This window comes from Phaethon aethereus (genome assembly GCF_964289735.1).
Source record: "Phaethon aethereus genome assembly, chromosome: 9".
Lineage (NCBI taxonomy): Eukaryota > Metazoa > Chordata > Aves > Phaethontiformes > Phaethontidae > Phaethon > Phaethon aethereus.
This window is the reverse complement of record NC_138585.1, coordinates 192,718-220,335: the sequence shown is the minus strand read 5'-3', so window position 1 is coordinate 220,335 and position 27,618 is coordinate 192,718. Positions and strand designations below refer to the sequence as shown.

General features: G+C 45.3%; 2 protein-coding genes across 2 annotated transcripts; both read left to right on the top strand.

Moving 5' to 3' along the window:
- Positions 1 to 55: 55 nt before the first annotated feature.
- Positions 56 to 23,012, top strand: PASK (PAS domain containing serine/threonine kinase; the record flags this gene model as incomplete). Its single annotated transcript, XM_082003428.1, has 17 exons — positions 56 to 227; positions 1,348 to 1,583; positions 2,545 to 2,715; positions 4,033 to 4,173; positions 4,744 to 4,878; positions 6,078 to 6,371; positions 6,722 to 6,884; positions 11,820 to 11,994; positions 13,161 to 14,458; positions 15,096 to 15,277; positions 16,480 to 16,647; positions 17,423 to 17,548; positions 18,137 to 18,271; positions 19,772 to 19,971; positions 21,416 to 21,549; positions 22,504 to 22,650; positions 22,858 to 23,012. 17 exons carry the CDS (start codon positions 56 to 58, stop codon positions 23,010 to 23,012), a joined length of 4,032 nt encoding a protein of 1,343 aa, XP_081859554.1.
- Positions 23,013 to 24,170: 1,158 nt separating this feature from the next.
- Positions 24,171 to 25,283, top strand: MTERF4 (mitochondrial transcription termination factor 4; the record flags this gene model as incomplete). The annotated part of the gene is made up of 3 exons (XM_082003539.1): positions 24,171 to 24,507; positions 24,585 to 24,769; positions 24,872 to 25,283. The coding sequence occupies 3 exons, from the start codon at positions 24,171 to 24,173 to the stop codon at positions 25,223 to 25,225; spliced, it is 876 nt and encodes a 291-aa protein (XP_081859665.1). The 3' UTR covers positions 25,226 to 25,283.
- Positions 25,284 to 27,618: the final 2,335 nt, after the last annotated feature.

Genomic DNA, 27,618 nt, shown 5'->3' with positions numbered 1-27,618 from the left:
GTTTCTGTTACAGATGGTGGCTCCCTAGGTGTGGTGCGGCAACCAGAGTGTGATCATGGCAGCCAAGGCTTATAGCCCCTCTGAACGGGGCCTTCTGCCTTCGTCAGTAGGCCTAGCCCCTGCTCACTTAAATGACTCTGATAAACTAAGTAGATCCTACCCCTGGGCCAGCAAGAGCAGGAAAAGTCAACTCTCTGAACTCTGCCGGCTTAGAGCATCTCTGTCTGGTGAGCACAGTATCTGGAGATTGAGTTCATGTGTTGTCAGTGAACATCATGTGTTTCAGATGGTTTCATATCTTCCTCCTCCCCCAAACCTATAGCAGTAAGCAGTAGTACTGCTATTGCAGTAACAGGTGAGAGCAGTAAGTAGCTGCCAGAAAGCACTTGTTCAGTAGCTGTCTGAGCCATAGATGACTGCAGGCTGGGAGAGTTTACAGGGGACATGTTGCTGGATAGGTGCTCTGCACTTACACTTGTCCCTGAGCAACCTTTGTTGGCTGCCATTAGACCACCCTGCCACCTTGTATTATTATCTAAAACACAAAAAAATTTCCAAATGGGAAGAAAGATGTTGTTATACTGGATTTTGTTAAGAGTGGAAGAACTTTGCAGTTTACAATTCGTCCAGATATGGGTCTCCCTGTTTTATCATGGTGACCATATTCATAACTGCATGTGGTACATAAATGCAGAGCTGTCCTTGTGATGAGTTGTTCATAATGCTTCTTGCAGTACTGCTAAACTTTCAAAGCTGCTTACTGTTTTGGAAGTGGAGTTATGGCATTTGTTTGCTGATGCCACTTCCCAGGGAAATGTTTTTTTACAGGCAGAACTTTTGAAAATTTTAGTACAATCATTTGGCATTGTGTAACCTAAAACATTGGTGTGGGCACAGTTATTTCAGTGTCATGTCTTGTGAATAGTTAATTGACTGACTTCTGACTAATACAGTATGTAATAAGGGTTTGAACGCTTACTGTAATTATATTTAATAACAGTTTCAATTTTAACTTGAGAGATTTCAAAACCTTTTAAACTCAGTTAAGTGAAAAATAAAAGTTAACTAGTCTGGTTGAATCTTATGGATATTGGCAATATTTTTCTAGCCTATGGACTGAGATTAATCGTGCCAGTGACTGATTCAGAAGATAGGTTTATTAGAATTGTTTCTGTTTTCTGTAGTTTCATTGACTTTATTTTCTTGTAATTTCTTTAAAAACCTAGAAGCATATATTTTTTGATGATTTGACAGTTTCTTCAGCTGACAACTAATTTTTTATTCATTTCTCTAACACTCTTCTAGTAGACTGTTATAGCTACATAGCTGATCTTTATCTTCTCACAGGGGAGAAATGGAGCTCTTACTGTTTGTCTTCACTGGCAGCTCGTAACATTTGTACCGGCAAAATTGGTAACTCGTGGGCTCAGTGGGGTTCTGCCTCCCTCTCCAGTTCCATTGAAAGTTCTGCTTCTTGCTCCTTTTTGCATGCCCTCACTGTGGAGAAATCCAGCCAGCACCTCCCCACTGCTGCACGCAATCCAAGCAAAGCCATCTTCACCGTGGATGTCAACACAACAGAGGTATTTGCAGTAGTAACTGCTAAATGAAGCAGTATACCATAACTGGTATAGGTTGTATGACATCGGACAGGCTAAAATGCCTGTTATTCTTACATGTGTCTGCAGGCAATCAGAACATCATGAAGGTATTTTATAGTCTGCTCAAGCTCAGTAGTCTTCTAAAGACTGATAATGTGTTTATTTCCATTGTAGGTTGTAGTTAGCAAAATATACAAGACAGTATCAGAAGCATGGATGTCTTGAGTCTTTTTTTAACCAAAAGGGGAATAAAAAAGAATGCAGCTGTGATGTGGCATGAGGGAAGAAAGGAAAAGCAGAATGTGCTGCAAGCCTTCTGTCTATTATGTGCCAACCCTGGGATGGGTTTGTAGTGGCACAAGGTCTCTTTATCTGCTCCAGTAAATATGCCTTTTTGCATTGGGAGGGAGTAAAATCGAGTACTGAAAACTGTAAAGAGCTGTGCCTTTTTTAGTTTGAACTGACAGTTTGGGCTTACCCGTCTTAAAGGCATTTAATCCTGACTTGGCCTGTAACACAGGCTTAAGTATGTCAATGACTGGTGTGATTACTGCATGCCTTCAGGTGTGGATAAAATTTTGTGGTGTGCCCAGGCTTTACTTGCAAATACAGCTTTGTAGTTTTGCCTCTGTGGATGTAATTATTTAAATGACACAAGAGACTAGAGCAGGAAAGTTAAAAGCTAGCAGGAAACGTACAAGGAAAGCAATGCCTCAAACCCTCTTAACAAAGAAGACACATGGGCAAGGGATGTCCTAGAATAAGAAGCTTTAGTGAACTGTTTTTGAAGATTTCAGAATTTAAAAGAATGACTCCATTTCCACCAAGAGGAAGCAATATCATAAGACGTTAAAGCAACAACCTCAGGAGGTGATGCTTTATTAACAGCTTTTATTCTTTGTTTGTTTTGGTGTTTTGTGGTGGTTTTTTTCCACTTTTCTAGATCCTAGTGGCTAATGACAAAGCCTGCAAGCTGCTTGGGTGCAGTAGTCAGGAACTCATTGGTCAAAAGCTGTCCCGCTTTATATCCAAATCCAGCCAAGAGGTATGGGAAGCTGTGGGTGAGGAGTACATAGAAACTGATGAACGTTCGTCGGTGGTTTCAGGAACTGTGGTACGTGAAATGTTCAAGCAAATATTCCCCACCATATACAGTGCTTTTGTAGGCTTTGGTTTGGGGTTTTGGGTTGTTTTTTTTTTTTAACATTTTAACTTTGTGGGCATTTGGCAATTATGTCATTTGTAGGACTGTTTGATTTAAAAGTTTGCAGGTGTGGGAATTCAAAGGGCAAAAGATGGTTTGGGAGGCACATGTGAGAGCCTTGAAGCTGCTAACATGTATAGTCATGATGACTTGACCAAATCAGAACTTAAAAGACATTAGATTTAAAAAAAAAAATAAAAATTTAAAAATAGATTGCTTAACATGGAAAAACCTATTCTGAAAAAGTTCCTGATTGTCTGGTCATTTAAAATATTTTTTTAAATTATCTTAAATTGCATTGTGCATATTATAAAGTTACAAGTTAGTCAAATACTGTGAAATGTCTGTGCCAAAACATGCTAGTTGGTGCAAAAAGGTGGGATTGATGTTTTGCATATAATGAGGATGTTTATAAGTGAACTGCATGAGAAATGTCTCCAAATTATTTTCTTTTGCTGCTGTTATAAGCTGTCAGTAGACTATATTTGAAAAATGAGCTCCTATTCTTCCTGGTGTGTTTTTTTGGTACTGAAATTGTCAGGATCTCAGAGCTTGATCTTCCTGTATCCTCAATTGGATATGGGGGGAAAAATACAGCTAAATTTGATTGGGTGAAATCCAAGATTAAAATTAAACATCTGATAAAGGTGTTTCTAAGCTATAGCCATTCCAAGTACTTTATCGGAGTCACTGTGTAATTCATAAATCCATTCTGTCAAGATCACATAAAATGATAAAAGGCTTGATATGAAGACTGCAGGTTATAAGATAAATAAATTTGAGAAGAATCTCCACCCATAAGAAATTAAACTCATATTTTGCAGCTGTAAGTAAGAACTATGTTACTAATGTAGAGTATTCATTAGCACCATGGGACATCCCTGAAATAAGGCACCTCTGAAAGGCACTTCTCTTGAATGCAAGGTATTAGACTGGCACATTTATTATGCTGAAAGAAATGCCTTTAGTATTCCTGAGGCTGGGAGAAAAGATACAAAAGCAACAATGAGATTTCGTGCATGATCAATTAATTATTTGCACACCTTTTCATCTCTATATTAAAACTGTGTTTCTTCCAATAAAAAACTAGTAAGTAGTTGAGAAACAATGTTTTTCTAACAATGACGGGAAGATATCTTAGCTCAGTAACTTACTCTTGTTTGAAGTTCTTGCTAAGTAACTACAGTTTTACTAAATTATGACTACATCTCTGAATCCTATGGAAAGGTGGATGTTATAGGCCGTCTCAAAGAAAAGATCCCTGTCTCGGTCTGGCTGAGGCGAATAAGAAGCAAGGACAACCAGTGTTGTGTGGTTGTGCTGGAACCAGTGGAAAGACTTACAGCATCTGTTTCCTTCAGGGTTGATGTGAGTGTTTTCCTAATGATCAAATAAGACTGCAGTTTGTGGCTGTTTATGAGAATTACGTGTGAATGAAATGTGTCTAAAAGCCAGTAAGCATGTTACTATTTGTGAACACGAAGTGTGCCCAAAACCAGGATTGCACATTAGGATTGATCTGTGCCTATTTCACCCGTGCAAGGCTCACCTTGATGTATTCAATAAGTCACATTAAAATACGCTGTCTCTCCCCCAAGGACATCTTCAACTTGAACAGTGACGATTGGGCAGGGGGGTGGTTACTCATGGCAGGGGTGCCCTTGTGAAGGGATCAGCTCGCTGAGGAAAAGTTCTGTGAGGAGTGTTGGACTCCCCTGCTTCTCCCATATGGCAAAGGGCAGGCTTTCTGCTGGATAATGTCAGAGAGGTATTGCATTATGCTGTGTCTGCTTTTACTGAGTTAGTTGTATGCACAAAGAGACTGCAGAATGAACATTCCTGCCATTTGCTTAGATATTGCAGAAACTGTTAAAGGATTGAGTGGACTGTGGCTTAAAATGGTAACATTAAAATAGGCCTGTAAATTTTCTTCCCAAGGGAGAGATTACATCATGTGACCTCCTTTTTGCCCATCTCCATGGCTACCCAACATTGGAAGAAGTAGTTGGGCTTCACATAAAGGACCTGATTCCTTCTGTGCAGATCCCTCCTCTAGGCAAAAAAATCCCAAAGGTATGGTATAAGCACCAACCATACTGTCGTGGTTTAGCCCCAGCCGGCAGCTAAGCACCACGCAGCCGCTCGCTCACTCTCCCTCCCACAGCGGGACGGGGGAGAGAATTAGGAAAAACCTCGTGGGTTGAGATAAACACGGTTTAATAGGACAGAAAGAAAGAAGGGAACAATAATGATAATACCAACAAAGGAATGTATAAGAACAAGTGATGCCCAATACAGAAATTGCTCACCACCCCGTGATCGACAGCCCGTCCCCGAGCAGCGATTTCCGCCCCCCCGGCCAACTCCAGTTTATGTACTGGGCATGACGTCGTATGGTAGGGAATATCTCTTTGGCCAGCCTGGGTCAGCTGTCCCGGCTGTGTCCCCTCCCAGCTCCCCGTGCACCCCCAGCCTGCTCGCTGGCAGGCCAGCACAAGAAGCTGGACTGTCCTTGACGGCTCAGCAACAACCCAAAACATCAGCACATTATCAACAGTTCCTCATCCCAAATCCAAAACACAGTCTCACACTAGCTTCTGTGAGGAAAACCAGCTCTATCCTGGCTGAAACCAGGACACATACCTTTCCCATTTGGAACATAATTGCATTCTGTTTTCCCTCCTTATGTAACAGAGAGAAGTGTTAAGTCCCCTGAAAAATGGCGTGCTGCTTATTTAAGGAGTTGCTGTCTCAGTATTTCCTACCTAGGGACAAGACCAAGCCCCGACCTCTTACTGTCCTGGTGAAAGACAATTTTCCCTAATCCTGGCTTTTTAAGAAACCATGCTGTCTCTGTCAGATCCTTAAAATTCCTTTGAATTCTTTAGCCAGTTTCAGTCATGTCTGTCTGAGGAGTGAAAGTCTAAAGAATACCCAGGTCTTGCAAATGCCATGAAAACAGGCAGGTAGATAATTGAAAGAGGCCTTATTAATGCCTCATGTGCTGAAAAGCTGCAGCATGGACTTCCCTGGTCTTCATCATCAGGACATTCATACAGGAGTTCAACACTGGATTCCAAATCCTTAGAAAACCAGTCTTTGGTCATTTTGCTATTCACAGGATTGGTTCGTTTTCCTTTTCCTGCTCCTTTTTCCTGAAAACATTCCTGTGTAATTTTATATGAATACTGAAATAGAACCAAAATATTTGGTTAGTTAGAGGTTTTCTGTTTGGGTTTTTTGGTGTTGGTTTTATTTTTGCTTTAATTTAGAACCTCAGGATCCAGCAAGCTGTAGGCCGATCCAGAGAGGGTAACATGTTTCCTCTCAGCTTAAATCTGCAAGTAAGCCTTCTGGAGGAGGACCAAGCAGCAGTGCAGAAAGACGGTGTTCTGCAGACAGAAAAAGAAGGCTCTTTCACAGGCTATCATTACTCTGCTACAGTCGTGGTTTTTTCCACCATCAGTGGTCTTATTACTGTCGAGTCAGATGGAACCATCTGTGCAATCAAGGATAGTTTTGCTTTAATGCTCTTTGGCTATGAGAAGAAAGAACTGTTGGGAAAGGTAAGATAGAAGTTTAAATCCCTCCCAAAAGACTGCTATGTCTGGCAGTGTATCCATTGGAATTGTAAAGTCATCTTTTACACTCATTTCTGTTTGTCACAAAACCTCTGTGTTCCATGTGTTCGGCAAGTGACTTGTAGGTTGACACGCAAATTTCCGTGCTGTAATTGCTAAGTCTTGCAGTGCTGAGGAGCTGGTATGGATTTCAAGTATATGTTCTCCATCAGTCACGTGGGTCACTTTTTCCCTGGCTATTCATGAGAATCACGCCCGCAAACACGGATTGTTAGCATTTGCCCCCAACCTGTGAGAGTTAGCTCAGCTTTATAAGGTTTCATTTTGTGTTTTAGAACATTACGTTCCTGATCCCTGGTTTCTATAGCAACATGGAGAGAAGCAGTGACTGTTCTTTGCCATTACCTCCTCTTGACGACTCCATGGGGACAGAGAGCGAGTGCATCTTTGAAGATGTTACTGCCTGCCATACAACTGTCTTTGGCTGCTGTAACAAAGGTAAAATGAATAGAGACGAGAAATTTGCCCATGAACATGGGACCATGCTTTGTAAAAGCAACATACCTGTATGCAGTTTTTAAATTGGATTTCCGCTATAGCCTAAGATGAACAGAATTGTTCACCTTAGGTTGTGCTTCTCTCTTTGTTGCTAAAAAGATGAAACTGAATATCCAAGTTGGAGATTACACAGTTAATAGAGAATGCTTTGTACTTAACAAGCACTTCACTTTCTCTCCCTCCCCTGTTAGGATCTCTGAGTATTTTAAGATTAATAGAGCTTTTATGACAGTATTGCTATAGATACTTAGGACTAATATTTTAAGGGAAAATTCTAATATTCTTCTGAATTGGCTAATGTTGCTGGCTACTATTCAATGTTATGTTGCTGTGGTGTTTCAGTTAGGAGGTGTCACATATTCCACTGATGCAGTTCGTTGCATTTACAAAGAATTTATCAACATTGTATTTCTCTGAACACAACAGGAATAAACAGAAGCAAGGAAGCCCTGTGACTCCAAATCTGTCTTTCCAGCTAGCTCTGCCCAAAACAAAGAACACAAGCAAGTGTGTACTTTCATCTGTATCACACGAGATCTTTTATGCTGCTTTTGTCTCCTTCATTTTTGGAGGGTTTTTTTCCTGTTTTCTTTTTCTCTTCTTTGCTTAGAAATGCACATCTGCATTGAAACCAATGCACACTACTGGAACAAAGAAGAGTTAGTAGATGTTGTGCGATTTCATAAGTAATTCTTTGAAGTGATGCCTCTGATCTAGGAGTAATTCAGTTCTTCAGTGAGGACGTGCTGGCACTCAGCCTTTACAAAGTGGAAGGATTGTTCTAGATTCAAATCTAGATTTGTTCACTCATTAACAATACTTGGTTTACTTTATCTTACAACCTCGTGTTTTTCTCTTTTGATCTGGGGAAGGAAAGAAGTTCTTGTCTTATTCACAGAATCACTAAGGTTGGAAAGGACCTTCAAGATCACCAAGTCCAACCATTAATCCAGCGCCACCATGTTCCCTAAACCATGTCTTGAAGCGCCACATCCACTCATTTTTTTGAACACTTCCAGAGATGGTGACTCTACCACCTCCCTGGGCAGCCTGTTCCAATGCCTCCTGACCACCCTCTCAGTGAAGAAATTTTTCCTAATATCCAATCTAAACCTCCCCTGGCGCAACTTGAGGCCATTTCCTCTTGTCCTATCGCTGGGTACTTGGGAGAAGAGACCAGCGCCCTCGTCGCCACAACCCCCTTTCAGGTAGTTGTAGAGAGCGATAAGGTCTCCCCTCAGCCTCCTCTTCTCCAGACTAAACAACCCCAGTTCCCTCAGCTGCTCCTCATAAGATTTGTGCTCCAGACCCCTCACCAGCTTCGTTGCCCTTCTCTGGACACGCTCCAGCACCTCAGCATCCTTCTTGTAGTGAGGGGCCCAAAACTGAACACAGGATTCAAGGTGCGGCCTCACCAGTGAGGGGCACGATCACTTCCCTACTCCTGCTGGCCACATTATTTCTGATACAGGCCAGGACGCTGTTGGCTTTCTTGGCCACCTGGGCACACTGCCGGCTCATATTCAGCCGGCTGTCAACCAGCACCCCCAGGTTCCTTTCCGCCAGGCAGCTCTCCAGCCGCTCCTCCCCAAGCCTGTAGCATTGCATGGAGTTGTTGTGGCCGAAGTGCAGGACCCTGCACTTGACCTTATTAAACCTTATACAGTTGACCTCTGCCCATCGATCCAGCCTGTCCAGATCCCTCTGCAGGGCCCTCCTACCCTCCAGCAGATCAACACTTCCACCCAACTTGGTGTCATCTGCAAACTTACTGAGGGAGCACTCGATTCCCTCATCCAGATCATCTATAAAGATATTGAACATGACCAGCCCCAGAACCGAGCCCTGGGGAACACCGCTTGTGACTGGCCGCCAGCCGGATTTAACGCCGTTCACCACAATCTCTCTGGGCTCGGCCATCCAGCCAGTTCCTCACTCAGCGAAGAGTAAACCTGTCTAAGCCACGAGCCGCCAATTTCTCCAGGAGAATGCTGTGGGAGACACTGTCAAAGGCTTTACTAAAGTCCAGGTAGACAACATCCACAGCCTTTCCCTCATCTACTAGGCGGCTCACCTGATCATAGAAGGAAATCAGGTTGGTCAAGCAGGACCTGCCTTTCATGAACTCATGCTGGCTGGGCCTGATCCCTTGGTTGTCCTGCACATGCCCTGTGAGCACTCTCAAGACCAACCGCTCCATGATCTTCCCCAGTACAGAGGTCAGGCTGACAGGCCTGTAGTTCCCAGGATCCTCCTTCCGGCCTTTCTTGTAGACAGGCGTCACATCGGCAAGCCTCCAGTCTTCTGGACCTCACCTGTTAACCAGCACTGCTGATAAATGATGGAGAGTGGCTTGGCAAGCTCCTCCGCCAGCTCTCTCAGTACTCTCGGGTGGATCCCATCAGGCCCCATAGACTTGTGGGTGTCCAGGTGGTTTAACATGTCCTTAACTGCTTCCTCCTGGATTATGGGCAGGTTATGGTGCTCTCCATCCCCATCTTCCAGCTCAGGGGGCTGAACACCCTGCAGATACCTGGACTGGCTATTAAAGACTGAGGCAAAGAAGGCATTAAGTACCTCAGCCTTGTCCTCGTCCTTGGAGACAATGTTCCCCGCCATATCCAGTAGGGGATGGAGATTCTCCGTGCCTCTCTTTTTGTTGTTAATATATTTGTAAAAACATTTTTTTGTTATCCTTTACGAGTGTGGCCAGACTGAGTTCTAGCTGGGCTTTTGCCTTTCTAATTTTGTCCCTGCTTGACCTAACAAGATCCTTGTACTCTTCGTGAGTTGCCTGCCCCTTCTTCCAGAGGAGATAAACTCTCCTCTTTTCCCCGAGTCCCAGCAAAATCTCCCTGTTCAGCCAGGCCGGTCGCCTTCCCCGCCAGCTCTTCTTACGGCACATGGGGACCGCCTGCTCCTGCGCCTTTAAGATTTCCTTCTTGAAGACTGTCCAGCCTTCCTGGACCCCTTTGTCCTTCAGGACTGTCTCCCAAGGGACTCTCTCAACCAGTGACCTGAACAGGCCAAAGTCTGCCCTCTGGAAGTCCACGGTAGCAGTTTTGCTGACCCCTCTCCTTACTTCACTCACAACTGAGAATTCTATCATGTCATGGTCGCTAAGCCCAAGATGGCCTCCGACCACCACATCTCTCACCAGTCCTTCTCTGTTTGTAAACAGCAGGTCCAGCAAGGCACCTCCCCTGGTGGGCTCACTCACCAGCTGTGTCAGGAAGTTATCCTCCACACACTCCAGGAACCTCCCAGATTGTTTCCGCTCTACCATGTTATACTTCCAACAGATGTCTGGTAGGTTGAAGTCCCCCACAAGAACAAGGGCCAGCAAATGCGAGACTTCTGCCAGTCGCTTATAGAATGTCTCATCTGTCTCTTCATCCTGGTTAGGTGGTCTGTAACAGACTCCCAGCAAGATATCTGCCTCATTGGCCTTCCCCCTCATCCTTACCCATAAGCACTCTACTTGGTCTTCACAATCATTGATTTCTATGCAATCAAAACACTCCCTAACATACAGAGCCACCTCACCACCTCTCCTTCCCTGCCTATCCCTTTGGAAGAGCTTATAGCCATCCATTGCAGCACTCCAGTCATGAGAAGCATCCCACCATGTTTCTGTGATGGCAACTACATCATAGCTGTTCCGCTGCACAATGTCTTCCAGCTCCTCCTGTTTGGTGCCCATGCTACGTGCATTGGTGTAGATGCACCTGAGCTGGGCTATCAATTTCAACTCTGGCACGCCACCCCTATGCTCAACTCTAGTGAGCCTGGTTTTATCCCTTCCCCCCTCCAAATCTAGTTTAAAGCCCTCTCGATGAGGCCTGCCAGTTCATAAGCAAGAATCCTTTTGCCCCTTGGAGTCAGTTGCACTCCATCTGCTGCGAGGAGGCCCGGTGCTGTGTAAACCGCCCCGTGGTCAAAAAACCCAAAATTCTGACGATGGCACTAGCCCCTGAGCCATGTGTTGATCAGGTGTGCTTTCCTGTCCTTTCAGCGTTCTTCCCTGTCACTGAAAGTATTGATGAAAACACTATCTGTGCTCCCACTCCATTGACCAGTCGCCCCAGTGCTCTCAAGTCCTTTTTGACTGCCTTTGGGCTTCTTAGTGCAACCTCATCATTGCCAACCTGCATGACCAACAGTGGGTAGTAATCAGTGGGCCGAACCAGACCAGGGAGTTTCCTGGTGACGTCTCTCACCCAGGCCCCAGGGAGGCAGCAGACTTCCCTGTGAGTTGGGTCTGGTCGACATATTGGTCCCTCTGTACCCCTCAGAATGGAGTCGCCTACGACAATTACCCTCCTTTTTTTCTTAACACAGGACATCTTAATGCGTGGGGCTGGTTGACTCACCCTTAGGCACCCCCTTGGATGGACCTTCGTCAGGGTCCTCATGTTCCTGGCCCTCAAGTTCCAGAGCTTTTCTTTCTCTTAAACATGTTCAGTCTGTATACATTTGCAGTCTAAACTTTTAAGTGTTTGGAATGGGGAGTGCACCTGTGTTCTGGACTTTTGCGGGGGGGTTCTGGTATTTGTATGGTCACTGGCCTTTTTTTAGGTCTCTGAACTTCAATCCAAGTGGCTAACCCAGGAGGCTAATACTTGTTGAAGAGCTTTGATAGGAATGCAAATTTTAGCAGCCCTGAAACATTTAGATTCCTGCATGTGATGACTTCTCACCGCAAAGTAGAATGGAGTGCTCATATTTGGACCACTTTAATCAAGTCTTTTATACCCAATTCCTTTGGGACAAGACAGACCAAGGCACTTCTGAGATTGTTTTTAATCATTGTAGTTTTCAAAGCCTAAACATAAAAGGTTAAGTGAGTATGGTTTTGTTTCTTGTTTGGTACAGACAGCAGCTTCTTGGCTGCATCTTTAGCAAGCCTTCTGTCAAGAGATGAAGAGCAGAAATTGGAACAAAGACACAAAGATGACAAATTAATACATGATGAGACTAAAAAAAAGAATGGGACCGGTTTCTTTTCTACTCCCTCACCTCCTGAAGTGGCATCCGCACCCTCTAATAGGTAGGCATTTCATGGGCTGCATATTCACTTTGAAAACTGAAGAGCCGTGGTGGCAATCACCATCAAAAACTGTTTTTTTCACCTCTCTGATGTCTGTGGGAGCACTTTGCTCTCTTTAGATTCTGAGTGCTATTTGCAAGACAGGTTGAGTTTTGCCTACCTTAGATTTTTATTTAAATCTGTACAACCTACAATTGTAAAGTTACAGGACTTCCATCTCTAAAAGGGACCAAATGCTTCACCCAGGCTAGGGAAGGTAATTATCTCTATCTTTGCTAGATCAGAAACAGCGAGTGTTTATCTCCTTCTGTGGTATCCACCAGCTGGTGTTGCACTGAAGCCAGGTTACCTGGAATGAATTCTAAATGTTATGCCTTCCAGTGCTCAGTGTCATCCATTAAAACAGGGTACTGTCTTACTAGAGTCCAGTCATTTTAATTGTACCTTTCTAGGTCTTTTTGCTGTTATGAGGTTAGAAGTTCTGCACATGGTTTATCATAAGACAAATTTTAAGCCTTCCACATTAACAATTCTAACTGTTCTCAGAAAAGATTTACTGCCCTTTTTAATATACAGACTATTACAGCACAGTTCTTGCTGCTTTTTAAAGAGACTGATAGTCTCATTGTTTCCTTGTGTTCTCCTGGGTTTGTGTCTGTCATATCATACTTGGATTGTTAGTGCTCTGCCTGCATGGATTGTTTTTCTACTCTGCATTTTTACTAATAGAAATGTTTGTAAAATACCTTGTGCTATGGGCTTCAGGGAACCGTGGTTAAATTGATAGATGGGGGCATCCATCTTCTGTTGAGGAGACAAGGGATCTTCTGTTCTCAGGACAGGAAGTATCCTGCCATGTGTGTTGTTTTTTTGTTGTGGTAAATGATCCATGATATATATTTAGAAATTAAGCTAGAGAAAGAAGTCATCCATAGGGAAGGAGAGCCATTTGAGTGTACCTGCTCTTTGGTCAAGATGGAATTTATTAGGATTTTGGATGCCTGTGCCAAGAACTTTCTGCCTTTTTCTTTTAAACTTAAAAATAAAACAATTGGTGCAGGTTTTAAATAGTGACTATAGTAACGCAAGAGTGGGTAGTATACAATACGATGGTTTACTCATTCTTTTGTCATCATGATATCACTAATAACTTTGAATCCTTGCAGTAAAGACAGCATTGCTACGGATGGGCTGTCAGCCTACCACAAAGAGCCTTACCCTGCAACCTGGTCTGACAGAATTAGAAGAGTGGAAACTGCAAGATCAAATAATTCCCAAAAGACGCTCTTTGCAAGGCTCTCTGCTATGTCATCTGATTCAGAACAGTTGGATTTAGGTCAGAACATGAAGATTCCAGTAAGAAGCAGTGATAGTGCAGTATCTGGTGCATCTGAGACTCGAAATGCCAGTGATACTAGTATCTTGCCTAACCAATTACAAGTTCATCATCAAGACCTCAAGGAAGTAAATTGTCAGCAGATCTGTAGGTTACCGTATGAAATGCTGAAGCATCAGCACTCCACTGATGCCTGGGGACAAGCTTCTTCAGTAAATCTTGCCTGGTCACCTATTTATTCTAGGCTAGAAGACAATCTAGATACTGCATTGTATGGCCCAATTAAGCTGCCTTCTGATGTTACTTGTAACTCACCTGGAACACCAACAATAGATGAGCCATCATATGCAGTCTGGTGTTGTCCCAGGCAGGACTTTCAAAACCACATGGTTACAGGGCAGTTGTCAAAAACAAACTTGATGTGTGATGCAAAACATTCCACTCTTGAGCACACTGTTGTTGAAAACTGCCTGCCAAATGATGCTTCATCCTTCTTTGCAAATGGAAGAAATACTGTTAATGATGTTTGCCCAGGAAATAAAACAGGTTGCAGTGCTTCTGCACCAGGAGTTGCCACAACCTCTGAAGATGTTAAAGAATCAGGCACTGAGCTGAACTGTATTTGCTCTGGTCTTCAGGTACTGGATCTGAATGTTGGCATCAAGGGGAACTCAGACAATTCTTTAGGTATTAGTGCAGCTCTTGTAGGAGCATCCTGCTCTAATGCATTGGACTTGGCTGTAGGCAATACGCTAACTCAGAAAAGCAGTGCCTTTTCAGCTGGGCAAGAAAAGCAGCTGTTGAATACTGTTGCCATAGAAGATGGTTCTGGGTGGCTGGCCTCCCGAAGGCATTTAGAAAACTCTGAAGAATCCTCCAAAGCATTTCTTGAGAAGCCTGAAACTCTTGCAGAGACTGGGGGAGACAACATCAACAGAAACCCACTGAAAAGCAAAGGTAGTCCTGAAGAAGACTGTCAGTTGCATGGGCAGCAAAATATGGAGATAAAAGTAACATCAACCCCGGTGAAACAAGAAGGAAGGCTGAATCTAGCAGCCCCTTTGACCTTGGAGATTCTGGAAGGCAGCTATACTGGGAATTGCTGTCACAGAGATGGTTCACAATTAAGTAAGTTAAACCTATTTCTCCCCTTCCCAAAACTCTTACCGGGATGCTCTTTTTCACTCACGTTTTTGTGGAAGGCAGATGGCTCTGGTTAGAAGCTCACAGTAGAGAGGAGGGAAGAAGCTCTAGCATCTAGAAGAAAAAGTGGTATTTCAGTCTACTCAGAGTATATTGGAAAAGCAGGTTATGTGAAATACAAAGTTACTAAGAAATTAGTCCAGACGGAATAGTCAGAAGTAGTCTTAAAACACAGCTAAAAGATTTGAACCTGATAACTTTTTCTGAACAGAAAATATAAACTGGTATTTAAATTGTGTAATGGAATGTGTTTTGTTCACTCCTTCACCTGGATTTGGTGGCTTGTTGTATAAAATAACAAGGATATTAATTAATAATCACAATTGGACACTGACAAAAATTTCTGCCAGGGGTGGGAACTATGGAGGTAGCTGCTGAGTATCTCTAGAATAGCTGTGCTTTAGTCAGCCCCTCTGATGATTCCTTACTGAGTAGGTGTTCCCCAAATAAGTAATGAAGGAATTCACTTTAAGAGCCCAGAATTTTGTCTTAAAATGTCTGCAGTCTTGTTCAATGCTGAGTTTTCCTTCTACCATTTGAACTTCCTCACTGGTTTCTACAGGTATACTCTTTGAAGTGAAATGTGTAGAACTGCAGGATCCTGCCATACTTTTCTGTGTCTGGGTCATGAAAGACCTTCTACAGAGCGAGAAAGAAGCTGTAGGAAAGACTTGGCTTTTGCACTCCAGTCTGGCAAGCTCTGCCCAGTCTATTGCAGATCTTTCTACACATAGCCTTGGAGAAGTAAGACATTCTACCATTGTATGATGTTGAGCATTTCTCTCCTTGTTTGACTGTTAAGCTGAAGCTAAAGTTGAAAAGTTTTTCAAATTAAAATAATGTCATGAGGTGGTGGGCAGATATTGCTGTTTCTTTGTTTCCCTATTTTTATGTCAAAAGAAATGTTTATTTGCTGTAAAAAGGTCAAATTGCTATTTTGTAACATTTCTGGTAGTGTGTGTTTGTCTTTGTTCCAGTTTGAACAATGAAAGCACCTAATTTTATATTTGTTCTTAGGCTGGTTTAAGTACATCTACAACAGAGGTTTGCACCAGTGTGGTGAGATTAATTTTTAAATCAATGTAATCACACTGGCACCAATGAGACAACACTATTAAAAAAGGAAATACTAGGCTGAAAAGTTTCATTGACTGACTTGTGTCAAGAAAAGAAAACTGCAATTTTTAGCTGCCTCCTGAGATGCCTCATTCGAGATGGTGTACAGAAAGCTAACACTGCATAGCTGAACAGTAGGTACATGTCAATGTCATAAAACCGGAACACAGAACCACAATCCCGAGTAAAGAAACATCACATGCCTTCCTACCACCTGCAGGGATTGTACTGGGCTATTAAAATTTGAAAGGGTATGCCTCAAATTTCTTTCCTCTTCATGTCTGCTAAAAGACCAATCTACAGAACTAAAATGTTATCTTACCAGAAAGTTTGGTAAACACTGGTAATTTAATATCTTTAAGTTACTGAGGCAAATAGAAATAGTGAAATTTATAGACAGGGCTTAAAGCAGCACCTTTTTAGTTCTGTCCATCTAGCATACACTTACCTGGAAAAATTACGACATTGAAAGTAACCTAATTCTTATGTACCAAATAAAATTATCATTTGGTGATAGACCACAATGAATTAATTTTCCTACTTGTACAGAGAATTTTGTGCGAGTATCTAAGGTGCATATGCTTCTGTTTTCTTTACCTTTCTCTGAATTAAGCAGTATTTGTAGCTGCTGAGAGATGACTGTTGACTTAATGTGTCTCATATGGTGATGGTTACATCACCATACAGTTCTTGCTATCAAAACCAAAGATCACACCTTTTAGCTATTCTTGCAGATGTGTCCTTTCTTTTCAGTATTTACTTCATTTTATAAACATGATTCTGTGGCTTGCTTATTTTTTTCTTGCTATTTTTTTTTTATCTGTACCTAGGCCATCAGATCAGCTTCACTTTTTGAGAATTCCCGAAGAGCTGAAGAGCTTGAAGGATTAAGGGCATGTGAGGGAGAATACGCAAAAAATTACAACACTCTCAGTCTTATTGGCAAAGGATCTTTTGGCTTTGTCTGGACTGCCAGGGGCAAGGAAGATCACCAGGAGGTTAAGTATTTCTTTTAGATCTCATTGCAGTAATTATTTAGGATGACAACTGAAAGGTTAGAGTGTTCATATTCTGTCAACACTACACTATTAAAGGCTGCTATTTGGTAGTGTTTTCTTTAAACAGAAATCTGAAATCACTAACCTCATGAAAACAGGACAACAAAATGTTTGCGTTGATATAGGATATGAAACGTTACCTAATACAACAGGCACAGAATGAGACTGACCATGTAGCTAATTTAACCTGTTCAAAGTAGTATACAGTAAGCTTAACAGAATTACAGGTTTTAGTCTTCCGTTACTAAAGAGAATGACAAACTTCAAAGTCTTTATCATGCAACGACTCAAGAATGCAGAGTAGACTTGATGATGTTATGGGACCTTCCTTGTTATCAGCACAAGGATTTTGGGTGTTGAGAGGCAAGCTCTGGTGTTTCTCTGCATGGATGTAAAGTGTTTGTTTCCTTCCACTGTACCTCTATGCCAGAAGTCACCACTGCTGTAATGAGGTTGATAAGAGAGCTGGCCTGTCAAAGCGTTTGGAACTCAGAGCATCAATAAAGTGAAAACAACTATATTCCATTTCTGTGCATCATTTGGCTTCTAGGACTAAATTAATTTTAAAATGTTTAAAGATACTATAATCAATGCACATTGGCTTACTTCTGGCCTTCTAGTAATGTGATTCACTAATATTTTTCCTGGAAATTAACTTACCAAACACTTAAAGACATACTTTTGCAGGTGATGCTGAATGCTGTTGTCTGTGTAGGTTGTCGTAAAGTTCATCTGGAAGGAGAGGGTGCTTGAGGACTGCTGGGTAGATGATCCTGATCTGGGGAGAGTTACTCAAGAAATAGCAATCCTGTTGAAGCTGCAGCACCCCAGTATCATTAAGGTACCATAAACTCAGAGTGAATACACTTTGAACTGCATCAGATGGTTCCTTTAAATACTTGGTGTCTCAATGTTCCTCTTCAGGAGTGAGGAAGTGTCCTATATTAAACCTGTCTTTTCAGGAAGAAAGGAACCTGCTTATCCTGCTTTGTTTTACTTGCTTTGACACTTTTAGCCCAAACAATTGATGTAAACATAGATCTGAAGGCGTGACTCTAACAGAAAAGATGTCTGTGTGTTATGATAGGCTGCGTATCTTGGAAGTGTGATGTCACATCTGAAAAAGTACTAGTTCAGTAAATAATCTGGATACACATCTTAATTCCTGTTCTTTGTTTTGGGGTTATTGTGTTGTATTGGGTTTTTTTCCCAGAAAGAGAATTCCTCTTGGTTTTAATTCTGCTTTCAGTTTTAATTCTGCTGTCTTTTCAAGAAACATTTGTGCTCAATGAAATGAGACTTCAAAGATTATAATACACATTGATTAAATCTCCAAGAGGAGAGCACTGTTTGATTTAAAAAAAAAAAAAAAAGAAAAAAAGGCAGTTTGAGGATGAAACACATGATTTAAAAAGTCTGTTATTTATAGGTGCTGGATGTATTTGAAAATGAATACTTCTTCCAGCTGGTGATGGAGAAGCATGGGTCTGGTCTGGATCTCTTTACATTCATTGATAATCAGCCCAACTTGGATGAGCCATTAGCGAGCTATATATTCAGACAGGTAAGAGCTGGGAATGTATAGTTGCTACATGCAGGTAAGATTTGGTTAATAAAGAAGCAGGACCCTATTTCATTCAAAAGAATCCCTGTCTAATCAGCAGGCATGCTGAATCAGAGTCATGCTCAATACCTGCAGAACTTTTCCTCATTGTGCTGTAGGGCTGATTTCTAGCTAACTAGTACTACCTGCAGAAACGTTTTTAAGGTTTATTTGGGAACCTGTTACAAAGAAACCTTTACAGGACCTTACTCATATGAGGATTTCCTGTAGAGCCATTGCCTCTTGGCTGTGACTGTACAGGGTGACAGTTCATGTAGCAGTCACATTTCCCCTGCGGGAGGAGGAAAGCACCTGGAAGTTGCCCCAAACCTCACTAATAGCTGTGCCTTCACTTAGGTCAGTGCTTGTTTTAGGGTGGTTACAGGGGTAAAGGGCTCTCCTCATTTTAAGGAATTTAAAATCAAGAAATTATCTTCGAATTTAAAATGGCATATTGCAAAATAACTCAAGGTAGTTTACTGTGAGTCAGGAGTTTGCCTGAGAGCTGAATTGTCCTTTGTTCATTGAGTTAACTGCAACAGCAGTCCCGAGGTAATTCCGCCTCACGGGTTTTGGAGTAAATTCCTTGCTCTAGGAAGGTCTAGGTCTGCAAGAATTACTTTGCACGTGGCTGTGTCCACACTCCCCTCGCCTGGGGTGCTGATGGAAGATGGTAGCCAAAATGATGCACCTGTTCTCTGTCTGCTGTGCAGCATGCATTCACAAATTGCAGTCTACTGTCCCTTTAGAATTCTGACTGATAAGCCCGTTTCCTACACCAATCTTGATTTTGTAGGGCTGCTTTGTTACTTCAGACCTGTACAGTATTTCTCTGCAGAGGGAGCTTTGTATTTTAAACAGAAACTTTTCTACCTCAGCCATCTGCTTTTCTTGCTTAAATGTATTGTGGTAGGGATCATGATTGTCTCCAAGGTGATATAATTCTGATGCTATTCTTAATTATGGCACTATTGCATGAATCGTGCAGAAAGAAGAATGGAATTTAGGAGTGACTATATTATTTATACCAAACTTCACTCTTAAATGCTTTGTCATCCTGCAGTATCAGAGGCACACAGTGATATCCTTCTGGAGAAATCAAAGGACCCTCCAAATGAAGCTGGGATAAAAATAGAGTAGCCTGCAGGATTGCTCTGATGCTTCTAACCAAGAAAACAAGCACATTGTGACTATAGTGTGCCATCTTCCTGCACGTTTGTGAGAGGAAAGCAAGAAAAGGTTTTTTCTAAGCTTCTCTCCCAAGAGCATTGTAACGCCCACTGTCACAATGCTGACAGGCATGCCTGAGTTCATTTCCAGTTACCAAAACTAGGATCTATATCTTGTTTATATAGTGTCAAAACAAGCCAAAATATGGCTCTCGGAACTCTGTGATGCCACATAGACTAGCCAGAAGGACACTTCTGTGTAGTAACACCTAGTTCTTTTCTCCTTTTTCAGCTTGTATCAGCTGTTGGGTATCTCCACTGTAGAAACATCCTTCACAGAGATATCAAGGATGAAAACATTGTCATTGCTGAAGATTTCACAATTAAATTAGTGGACTTTGGTTCAGCTGCCTACCTGGAACCCGGCAAATTGTTTTATACCTTCTGTGGGACAATTGAATACTGCTCACCAGAAGTGCTGTCTGGCAAACCGTATGTCACCCTCTGAAAAATAGTTTTTGTGTCCGTCGCACCAAAAAACGTGCATGCCAGGCTGGGATAGAGAAGCCATTGGTACTCTACTAGAGTATCTAGCCACAGAAAGCTGCAGTGTGATTTAGGCCACTGGCAGTGACAAAAATTACTTGTAGAGATTTGAATGCATATAAAGTAGGGCACTGCAGTGACAGAAATTACTTGTAAAGGCTTGAATACATACAAAGTTGTTTCTGACTAAGTCTGTTGACAGGCTTTCTTATTCTGGTCAGATGTTTTGCAAAGCCTTGCACTAATGTCTGTCCTACTGCAGAGCCAAGTTCAAGAACAAGCCTATGATTTTAATTTCCAGCCTGGTAGAAGAGTCTGTATGAGTCGTGTTGTGACTTGAATGTGTCCTTTTTTCCTTAATCTTTCATAATACGTACATCAGCTTGCTAACCTTCTCTTCATACCTGTGTATGAACACACTGACATGTCTCTACTAAAAGCTGCTCTTTTAGAGAGGTGGTATAAGTAAGCGTTGCTGTATAGCACCTGCCCCTTACGATGTCTGGGTTTTGTACTTCCCCCACTCTCATCTCGTCTGTTCCCTTCTTTCCTCCTTGCTTCCCGGTATGAATTTTTGTGGTTTGATCATTGTTCATCTCCCCATTGATTTTTGTGCTCCTGTGGACTGAAGGGTTCTTCCCTTGCAGCATGTCTTGCTGCTACCTTGGATGTGCTGCACAAATCTTAAGCTGTCTTTTCCTTTTTCTCTCCTTCTTTCTTCTCTGAGTGTTCTCTACCTGGAGGGAAGCCTTACCATCACAGGGTGGTTGACATTAACTGTACGTGCAAGTTACCTTGCTCTCATTTCACAGCTGTTTTCGTAAGTCCTTCAGGCAGCTCTTAATGGCAGGGGCTAAGAAGCAATGCAAGGAGGAAAGGAAATCCCTGCTGAGAACGAGATGGAAAATGAAGCAGCACTGCCCTGGGAATTCAGCCTGTTACTGTGTGAAGAAACTGTCCTTTTTTCTCAGATGGAATCTAGATAGTTAATGTTTATTTCCAAATAACTTCTGTTTTGAAAGGGATGGGAGGACATCAATGGGATTCCACTGAAGTGTCTAATCTTCCATTTAAAGATTTACTTGATAATTTTGGCTTCTGGTGGAGGAAGGACAAGGCTTAAGTTCTCTTATGCATGTGGAAGTCTAGGTGCATGTTATATGGACTCACCAACTGAAACTGGTTGTCCATTCTTTGGTTGTTTTTTCTTTCATGGGGAAGGATAATACAGACTTCTCAAAAACCCGTGAGAACCTTATTAGAATTCTCACAAACTTCCTATGTTAAAAATCGGAAACAATGGCTATCAACTACCTTTTTTCTTTTTACTTTCTTTAGCGCCCAATTATGTATTTGCCATCTGAGTTTATGCAAGTTTATCTCTGCATAGGTACCATGGCCCTGAGCTGGAGATGTGGTCACTTGGTGTCACCCTTTATACCCTAGTATTTGGAGAGAATCCTTTCTGTGAGCTGGAGGAGGCCATGGCAGCTGTCCTGAATCCTCCTCAGCCTGTGTCAAAAGGTGAATTTTTCCTATTTGATTTTTCTGAAGGAACAGATCTCTTGGGAAAGCATGAGCAGTATTTATTCTCCAGAAATAAAGGGGAAGACTGGAAAAATGCTTCCAAATGTGCTCTGCAATGGTTTAAAAGCTGCTCACTGAAGCAGTGTTATCTTGAGGTATCCTTTTCAGGTAAGTTCTGCAGTTCTTCATGCCTACAATGAATATAGCGATGTGCTGTATGTTTCAAATTCCAGGCCTCCCATTTATTATGATGACTCAACCTATCAGCTTGTCAAGCATCAGTGAGGTTTATACCTGAGAAAACCATAACAAATAATGCCTGATGGGAAGGTTCACTCTAGTAGATAACTTTAAAGATCAATAATGGCACTCATGTAACGCTAGTGCAAGTTTCACCTCACTTGAGCTATTGCAAATCAATGCCATGTCACTTTTGGGATGGATGATCGTATCTTAATTTATAATTTCTGAATTAATGGTATGGCTTGACCTCACAGGAAAAATACATTGGCCTTGTTTTCTGTTGGAGGTATAGAAAACTACTTGCATGTCAGGCTAAAGAAATCCTCATCAGCAAGTTCTCTGGGGTCCTTAGGAGCACTACAGTTATAAGGCTTCATTCAGGGTGCTGCAAGTGCTGGTAAATTCTTGACACTTTCCCTGAACCCTGAGTGCACCTTTAACCACAAATCGAACACGGGATAACTGCAGGACAAGACTGGGCTTGGAAACAGCAAGTCAGGGTTTGCAGTTCTCTATTATCACAACCTGGAAATCTCAGATCATTCCCAGGGCTGAGCACATGTGACTGAGACTGTGGTAGAACTGTAGGGATTAGCGGGGAAGATTTGTAATTAAAATCTGCATTCTTTGAATATAAACCGTATCTTGCATTCCCAGCATGCCTAAAATACAGCCTGAGCTGTTCCTCTTACTTCTGTCTCTCCCCAGGTCTCATGGATCTCATGGCTGGGCTTTTGCATCCTGATCCAGAGCAGCGCACGTCTCTGGCGATGTTAGCAGAGGATTGCTGGCTGAAGCAGCCTGTGAACCTGGGTGACTATACCTGGTCAGAGGTATACATCTCTGCTGCACCAGGTGAGATGTCATTCTGAAGGCTCTCCCCTCTGCCTGGGGCCCATCAAGCACACAGGAATGATTTATAAGAGAAGTCTGAGCTGTGGTTGGCAAGATACTTCCCACCAGAAGCTCACCTGCTGACATCCAAATGCGCTCAGTTTGAAGGTGTGCCTGTTGCCTGGCAGCACCTACGATTCACCCCTTGCTCTTTGTCTTTCTCCCTAGAAAGCAGCAGGTTCAGAAGCAGCTCCGGTGAGTGCAGACGTGGAGACGGGCTCCCAGCTCCGTGCACGGAGAGTGAGCCGTGCTTGCATGCTGCCAACTGCCAGCGCGTAGATCCCCGCCGGGAAGAAGGGGCGGCCATGGGGTGCCAGGGCTAGGGTCGGCCCTCCCTCTCTGCAGCACAAGCCCCTCTCTGTGGAATGCCAGCTCCCTTACCACAGCACACGTACTGTCACTCAGGAACCAGCAGGATTTCATTGTCAGCATTTCTCTTGTAGAAAGCTTGCTGCTACTCCTCTCCTGTCAAAAGATCTGGTAGTCAGCATGGACCTGGCAGGAGGCAGGGCAGCCCTGAGCTGCTCTGCCTGGACACGGTTCCTCTAGAAAAGCCTCTCGCTAATAAGCGTTTGTTCTTAGATGGGATGTGTGTTAAAGCTGTGAGGCAAAGATTTTAATGTCTTGTTTAAATTGTTCATAACTCATATTTTTATTGGCCATTTTTACTTTCTAGATGTAGTTTCCCTCTTTCTGAGAAGTGAATGAATAAACAACTTTGTCTCAGTTGACTGCCCTCTGCCTGTTCTTTGGAAGTTGTGTGCACAGAGAGGCCTCAAAAACAGAAAGTTGCATGAGGCAGGGGTGGGGTTTTTTTCCTCCCCCTTTTTTTGGTTAGTCCTCTATATCCGGGAAAATAGTCTTTGATTTTGGCGAGACAAAGATATGGGGAAGAAAAAGTAGATTCAATAAAGAGAATTTTAACCAAGTCGCAGTAGAGGGGAGCAAGCAGCTCATTTCACAGTGCAGTTCGCTCAGAGTCAGACTTGTTGGAAGCGAGGGACAAGCAGTGGGGCTGTACTCACACCCGCTGCTGCCCTTGGACAGAATCTCTGGGGAGCAGCAGCAGGCCTTGGCCGTAAAGCCACCTAAAATATTAAACATTAGTTCTCTGAATCCAGCTTGTGCCTCTCTACTTGACTTCACCGTAGGGTGCGGTCCGTAGCGTAATGACGACGCCGGGGGCCGGTTACCCGTGGCCTCGCCCTCACACCTGCGGCGGAAAGCGCGCCTGCCCCGCGGCCGCGGGGGGAAAGGCCGCCTTGCCCAAGGCGCCTTCGGGGCCGAGCTCGGGGGTGGCGTCGGCCTGCTGCTCGCTGCACTGGAGCCGTCGCGCTCTCCCCGCGGGTCGCCGGGCGCGCCCCGCCGCCACCACCGCCCCCCACCGGGGCGGCCGTGACCGCCCCAGCCCCGCGCCCCCGCGGCGTGGGAGGAGCGCGGCGGCGGGGCCCCGGCGGCTCCTCCCCACGGCGTACCGGGCCATGGCGGCGCGGCTGCTGCGCGGCTGCGGACGGGCGGGCTGGGCGCCGGTGACCCTCGCCCTCCCCGCCGCGCCCGGACCGTGCCCCCGCCGCGGCAGCGGGGAGGCGGCGGAGCTGCGGGCCATGGGCTTCAGCGAGGAGCAGGCCCGGCGGCTCCTGGGGCTGCAGCCCGGGCTCGGCCCGCGGCGCCGGGAGGCCGCGGCGCAGCTGCTGCTGCTGGGGCTCAGCGCCGAGGCGGCGCTCGGGCTGCTGGAGCGGAGCCCGCGGCTGTTGCGGCTGCCGACGGAGCGGCTGCAGGAGCGCGCCGGGGAGCTACGGCGCCTGGGCCTCGACGGAGGTAGGGCAGCGCGGCGGCGGGGCCGCGGGAGCGGGGAGCGCCGGCGCCTCCCGGCCCGCTCACCCCGCTGCCCGCAGGCCAGCTGGAGCGGGCGGTGGGCCGCTGCCCCCAGCTCTTCACCTTGCCCCGGAGGAAGATGGCGGCGGCCGTGCGGCTGCTGCGGGAGCAGTGCCTCTTTACGGCGGAGCAGCTGAGGGAGGTGTTGGTGACCTGCCCCGCCGTGCTGCTGGAGGAGCCGCGCCACCTCCAACACCACTTCCAGGTGAGGGGCCCGGGCTGCCCGCCGCGGGGGCCGGGCGCGTGGGGCGCGTCTCCTGCGTGGCGAGGCCGGGGCTGTGCGTGAAACACCCCATCCCGCCCGCAGTACGCGTACTTCAGGATGGGGGTCCAGCAGAAGGAGATGGTGAAGGCCCGTTTCTTCCGAATGCCCTTTGCCGAGCTCAGGAGCCGGCACATCTTCCTGGAGCGCCGGGGGCTCTACCAGACCCCGCACAAAGGCCAGGCCCAAACCCGCAACCCGAAACTGAAGGACGTCCTTCAGCTGTCAGAGAAGGACTTCCTGGCCAGCCTGGCCCGCTCCACCGTAGAGGAGTACGAGGTCTTCAAGAAGCTGCTGGCTCGAGAGGAGGAAGAAGAGGAGAAGGAGGAGGAAGAAGAACAGGAGGACAGTGACACAGAGGACGATGAAGACTTGGACAGTGAAGGAGCCTGCAAGTAAGGAGGTGAGACTCCAAGGTGTCTGAGCTCTCCCATACTGGCACACTCCCTGGCACCACGGCCCTCGTGGGTGCTCTGGGCTCCCCACACAGGCACGAGCCATGGTGGCTGCAGGGCTGCATGTGCAGGGTCCCTGCTGAGGGGCAGCAATAAATCCCATATATCAGAATACAGCAGTAACCCTCTTTGCTTCTCATTGACCAAGTACTTCAAAAAATATCCAGTTTCCATAAAGTGTTTTTATTTTTAAAAAAATCAAAACAAAATAACTAATTTATTTCCAAGGCTAGGTTAAAACCTGATGGTTGCATTACATATTTTGCTGGCTGTGGGGCAGGAGGCAGTGGGCTGCTTCCCGTGGCTGCGGTCGCTGGGCCACGGGCTGCGCTGAGGCAGGACTGGCCTATGGCGGGGCCACCTCCACTTTCACAGGCCCTGTCGGCGCTGGTCGCGCCTGGACAAGGCAGGGTACAAACACTTTCTGACCATGGCCCCAAAGCCTCCCCTCCCTCGCAGGTAGCAGAGGCGCTTCTGGCTTTTCTCTGGCCTGCTCTTCCAGGCAAGGGCTGACTTCTGCTCATGCCCTGGGGAGGCTGGACTCCTGTGCTCCCCCTGCGGCAGGTGGTGCTGGAGATAAAAGAGGTATGTCCATCGCCGACTCGGAGTCTTCTCGGGGAGCAGAGCTAGAGCCTATGCAGGAGGTGAGCATCACGCTGACCAGCTGGTTGTGGCTTTACGCCATCCCTGCCACTTCCAGGCTGAGAGGGAAGGGACAGTACGGGGAGCACTGACACTCCTGGGCCTGTTCTGGTCGGAGAGCATCTTCCAGGCTGCAGCTCAATGTGCATGGCTGAACACCAAAGTGCCCTGCCATGCTCGCAGGAGAGGAGGGCTGCCCCACAAGGATGGCCCCTGCACTGCTGGGAAATAACACTCTATACCATAACTACGATATATCTCTGGTATGTATTAATTTATAATATACACTGTGTATGTTAATACACAAATCTATGTTTAACTAGTGTTGTCATACAAACTCACAAAAACTAGGAATGTTTCTAAGCTACACTTTTTCCTTGCCTGCCCTGCCACAGCTGGTGGGACAGCCACTGCGTGCTGGTCCTCTCCTCCACAAATGCCACAGCGCTGGCATCTTGGCACCAGCTGGTGCCACAGGGAACACAAATGCTGCGAGCAGCTCAGGCGATGGCACGCAGAGCTCACTTCGTCACTAAGCCCATACTGTGCCCTGCACTGGCTTGGAGGCAATTAGCATCAGAACAAGCATGGTGTTACGGCTCAGCTGACAAACTTCACCCTACAGCTCACTTCTAAAATTCTTTCTGGATACTCTATTGCTTTCTGAACTGGAAATTTGGTTAAAACCAGGGAGTGTTTACAAAGCAAAGAAAAAAGGCAGGCAGTAGAAGCTGCCTCAGTTTCTCCTGCTAGAGCAGAGGAGACAGAGACATGCCTCTACTGCCCATGGTTGCCTCACTGCTTGGGGGAGTTGCTCACCATTTCTAATTCATCTACAGCGGGAAGGTCTCCAACCAGATTTTTGTGGGGCACATTTCAGGTGATAGCTAAGGCTTTTTTGTCTGCATTAAACTGTTTTATTTGGGGGTTATAGGTAATTTATAACCTCGGATTACGAAAACAGGTTGGTGCAGATGCTGTTGGCAGGGAGCTAGGAGCAGCTGTGCCGCCACCTGAGCGGAGCTGAGACCCCATGGCTCATGCAGAGTGGCTGAGGGGGCTGAGCGGGACTGGTCCCCTCGGAGGGGCAGCCAGCCACTGCAGTACACTGGTGCTCAGCTCCTCAGGGGCAGAGAGGCGGCTGGAATAAGGCAAGCCAGAGCAAAGGCAGTGCTAGTCCGGCAGAGGGAAGGGAGCGCTGCTTGGCATGCCGATCTGACTGTGTGCCCCTAATGGGCTGGAGGAGAGGGAGAGGCTGACACCAGGCAGGAAGGTTCCCCTGCTGTGTTCAACCCACTGAGCAGATCTGATCTTCCTGGTGTTTCAAAAGCCCTTAGATGTGGAAAGACGAAGCTTCTACTGCTTTGAACCCTGTGAAGGAGCAGGAGAAGAATGAGCTGGTGTGCAGAGTCCCCCAAAAGCCACCCAGCTGTCTCTTCCCCTCCTGTGCACCCATCTGAGGCTGGGAGAAGGGGACCTGCCCCCTCCAGGGCTCCAGCTTTTTCCTTGCATGAGCAGGCAGCGCCCAGGCCCTTTCTGTGCAGGAATCTCTGGTTCATGGGGCTGTAGAGCCACGGGAAAGCAAAGCATTGCCTTCTGCTCTTCCACCCGAGCCACAACCAGAAGGCCTCAGCCGCATGCCCAAGCCTGACCAGTGCAGCAGCTAGAGAGCCCTCACACCCCCTCGACGTGGCA